Source organism: Alexandromys fortis, unplaced genomic scaffold (genome assembly GCF_014885135.2).
Source record: "Alexandromys fortis isolate MF-2015 unplaced genomic scaffold, M_Fortis_MF-2015_v1.1 scaffold_1725, whole genome shotgun sequence".
Lineage (NCBI taxonomy): Eukaryota > Metazoa > Chordata > Mammalia > Rodentia > Cricetidae > Alexandromys > Alexandromys fortis.
The window spans coordinates 4,967-7,323 of NW_026069590.1; the positions used below are offsets into that span (position 1 = coordinate 4,967).

At 40.6% G+C, this 2,357-nt stretch overlaps 1 protein-coding gene across 1 annotated transcript in view; it reads right to left on the reverse strand.

Moving 5' to 3' along the window:
- The window catches only part of LOC126496199 (histone-binding protein RBBP4-like), a 7,311-nt gene extending 4,960 nt beyond the window's left edge, over nucleotides 1–2,351 (reverse strand). Inside the window, exons 1-5 of the mRNA XM_050133748.1 lie at nucleotides 2,263–2,351; nucleotides 1,601–1,716; nucleotides 1,325–1,485; nucleotides 1,098–1,224; nucleotides 401–478 (exon numbers count right to left, since the gene is read on the reverse strand). Coding sequence (XP_049989705.1) covers nucleotides 401–478; nucleotides 1,098–1,224; nucleotides 1,325–1,485; nucleotides 1,601–1,716; nucleotides 2,263–2,350 — 570 coding nt within the window. The 5' untranslated portion in view covers nucleotide 2,351. The remainder of the gene's footprint in view (nucleotides 1–400; nucleotides 479–1,097; nucleotides 1,225–1,324; nucleotides 1,486–1,600; nucleotides 1,717–2,262) is intronic.
- Nucleotides 2,352–2,357: the final 6 nt, after the last annotated feature.

Sequence of the window (2,357 nt, forward strand, 5' to 3'; positions counted from 1 at the left end):
GGGAGGGGAGGAAAAGAAAAAGGGAGTGAACTGAGTATAAAGAGTAACATTGATGTACAGGTAGGTACATCACTTCCAAAACCTTGAGAAAGGGTCTCATTACTCAATGTGGCTCACACTGCCCTTGAACTTATTCTGTGGCTGTGGTTGACCTTATCTGTTGGTGAATGAGTTGTTCCTAGTGCTGGGATCACAGGTGTGTGCCACTATGCTGGTGTATGAGTTGCTCTGCATCATAGGTAAAAACTCTACCAACTGAGCTCCATTTCCAGGTGCTCTGATTTGTGAGCTTTTCAAGTACTAGAATTATTGGTGTGTACCCATATTCTGTACAGAGAGAGGGAAAAAAGGAGAGAAGGGGAAGGAAGGGAAGAGAGCAGGCAGCACAGGTTTCTCTTACTTGGAATATTTCATCCTTATGTGATTCAAAGGAATGCAACTTGAGTTTCAGATTTCTCAGATCCCACAAGGCAACAGTCTACATACAATAAGAAAAAGAAATCAAGATAAACTTATTTAAGAAAAGCCTAGGGCCAGAAAGATAGTTCAGTGGATAAAGATGCTTGCTGCCAAGCCTGGTAAAGAGTCTGGTCCCAGAATCCACAGTGGAAACAAGCTCTGGCAAGTTGTCTTCCAACCCCCACACAACGTCACTGTATATATACACACCTATCCCTGCCAAATAAGTAATTTAGTGTGTGTATATACACACTTGTTCCATGACAACCGTGTAGAGATCAAAGGCTAACTTGTAGAAGTGGAGCTGGTAGTCATTTGTCTTGGGGACTGAATTCAGATATTTAGGCTCAGCAGCCTGATAAGACAAACTTTAAAACATTAACTAAGATATCTTTGCACATTTAAAAGATACTGAAGATAGCTTAGTGGTTAAGAGTACTTAGTACTCGTCCAGAGGGTGGTTCAGCACACACTTGATGTGTCACAAATGTATGTAGCTCCAATCCCAGGAGATCTGACACTATCTTCTGGTCTCAATGGACACCAGGCATATATACCATGCTGAAAACAAGCACGTAGGTGAAATTCCCTTAACCATAAGATATAAAACCTGAACAACTCAAACAAAGCAAACTGACCTTGTCAGCTGATCCTGTGGCAAGAATGAACTCACTGTAAGGATTGAAAGACAGGCAGTTCACTTCAGCAGTGTGAGCATCGACTGAGTGGCTTGGCTTGGAAGTATTGTTTGAACGAGTATCCCAACTTCATTTAAGAAGAGAAAACAGGAAACGAAGCTTGAAATGGTGACTAATACAATACTCTGAACATACATATTAAAAAATAAACAACGGGGTCCACTCACATCATAAGTTTCTGGTCATCAGCAACCGACCCAAACAGAGATTCGTGGAGCAGATGCCAGGAAACGTCCTCTACTACTGCTGTATGCCCCGTGAAGATGGTCTTCGCATCCACCACTTTTCCTTCCTTTGGAACTGCACTGATGTCCCACAGGCAGATGGTCTTAAAGATAAAATTAAGCATTATATAAAAGACTCTCACTTCCCCAACATATCCCCCAAAAAGAAGCCAAATTGCAATAACTCCAGATTTTCTTCAAAACTAAAAGGATACGCACATGGTCATCTGAAGCACTGAGTAAGTGCCCGCTGAGATTTGGATTCCAAGAAAGACCATAACCTTCCTTCTGATGTCCGCGGAGACGCAAATCTGGGTTGCATTCTCCAGAAGGGTCTGCAAAGTAACAGACATATCTAGACTATCCAGCCCATTGCCTCTCTGGGTTTATTAAGCAAAATGATGTCAAATGTCTATTATACAGCTCACAACTGTCTGTAAATCCAGCTCCAGATCTGACACACCTTCATACCAATGCACATAAAATAAAGTTAATTACATTATATATAAAAAAAATTAACAGGGGGCTAGAGAAATGGCTCAGAGGTTAAGAGCACCAGCTGTTCTTCCAGAGGTCCTGAGCTCAAGTGCCAGCAACCACATAGTGGATTGTAACCATCTATAACGAGATCTAGTGCACTCTTCAGATTTTAAACAAATCTTTAAAGAAACAAAATACCTATCATACAAAATACAAACCCATTATGGCCAACTATATAATGCTCAGTTGCAAAATTATGATTTCCTCTACATAAAGCATCGTTTCACTTGAGAAGCATAAAAATACCCACACATCAATAAAACATAAGATGTTAAATTATAAAAATAACAGAATATTTCTGAGTAAATGGAACCTGTATCTGATTAAAAAGGGGGAAGTACCTGGTTTAGAAGGATGCTTTGTGTAGTCAAAAACAAGCACATCACTGGATGGAGTCTTTGTTGCAATGATGCAAGGGTTCTGGGGCATGTACCGA